Source organism: Diabrotica virgifera, chromosome 1, assembly GCF_917563875.1.
Source record: "Diabrotica virgifera virgifera chromosome 1, PGI_DIABVI_V3a".
Classification (NCBI taxonomy): Eukaryota; Metazoa; Arthropoda; class Insecta; order Coleoptera; family Chrysomelidae; genus Diabrotica; species Diabrotica virgifera.
In genome coordinates, this window is record NC_065443.1 from 236113770 (window position 1) to 236115358 (window position 1589).

Below are 1589 nucleotides of genomic sequence, written 5' to 3' on the forward strand. Positions count from 1 at the left end.
CCTTTTAATATTCTTTATAATTTGGAGCACGAAATATTGTAAAATGTTTGAGTTTTTCTGTAAATACAGTGAATATTATTTAAAAACATTTAAAAATAAATGAGAACTGTCAGAATTAACCGGTCTACGCTTAGATGTTGCCAAGTTTCAACTTCATGGCTTGTAAAGTAAAGGTGGCTATGGCTGTGAACGTGAACAGCATACAGCATCAAAAAGAAGAAAATATGATGGAGCAAAAACATTGGGCGATTTTAACTTAATTTAATTTGAATTAAATAGTTTTATAAATTGTAATTATACTAACATAAAGAACTAAAGAAGTTCAGTAGGTAAAGTAAAATATATCACTTTTATTGTTTTTAAGTTTGATATTTTAGGCAGCTACATAGTGTTAAAACATTGGTTAACTTTTTCAATAACATTTATATTACCAGCTGATATCAAAAAATACTTAAAAATGGAAACTATTGATATCCAAGCTATGGAATCTAAACTTAGCGACGTTACTGTAACTGCTATACCAATGAACTCAAACTCTAAACAACCCAATAATCAGCAACAACAACCAGCCCTTAAACAGGAACCTGGACAGTCCAAATATGCTCAACTTTTGGGAGTAATAGAAGAAATGGGCCGAGAGGTCAGACCAACATATGCAGGAAGTAGAAGTTCAGCTGAGAGATTGAAAAGGAACATTGTATCTGCAAGGATATTAGTAAGAGAATGTCTGATAGAAACTGAGAAAAGTGCTAGACAATAGTTTTAACCAGAGTGTAGCATAAATTTGACATAAACCCGTCCGAAGTGTGTAAGAGAAGTCTATCAATTTTTCCATAGAATATGTTTTATCTGTTAACACGTTGATGAACAGAACATCTATAGTTAGACATCTAATTTACATTGATGTAATGTGACACAACGTCTATGGATGACATTTTTAAAATAACGAGTTGTGACAAAAAAATCTGTAGATGTCAGCTTTCAGATATAAATATAAATAACCATGGTTGTCATCCACATGCTTACAAATGATGTTAAAGAACTCATTGTTTCCATAAACTATGGGCCGGTTGTTCGAACGCTAATCAACATTGATCACTATCAAATACTTAATTACTGTCACAACTGTCAATGTCAACTTTGGTTGGGTTGCCGAAAACATAATTATTGATGACAATTATGAAATTAGTTAATCAATTATGTTAATAATTGTTATGTTAATTGACTAACTAATCTCATAATTATAATTAACTATGTTTTCAGCAACCCAACCAAAGTTGACATTGACAGTTGTGGCAGTAATTAAATATTTGATAGTGATCAATGTTGATTAGCGTTCGAACAACCGGCCCTAAAAGTACTAAAAGAAATTCATCAATCTCCCTATTCTACTTTGAAAAATACATATAGTGTCACAACACTTGCTTATACATTTGACACACTGTCCATCAATGTGGTAAGTGGTGTGACAAAAGGTGTATGTTGATTTAATAATTTTAAAACATATCAACATCAACAACTGTTGTCATACCACTACAGGTTTTTTTTTCATTTTTGGTCCTCACTGAATACAGGGTGAGTGGCGAGGA

General features: G+C 31.8%; 1 protein-coding gene across 1 annotated transcript; it reads left to right on the top strand.

The window, feature by feature from the left end:
• The first annotated feature begins 457 nt into the window (after positions 1–457).
• On the top strand, positions 458–760 carry LOC114326735 (cyclin-dependent kinase 2-associated protein 1). Its single transcript, XM_050663072.1, has one exon. It carries the CDS (start codon positions 458–460, stop codon positions 758–760), a length of 303 nt encoding a protein of 100 aa, XP_050519029.1.
• The last annotated feature ends 829 nt before the right edge of the window (positions 761–1589 follow it).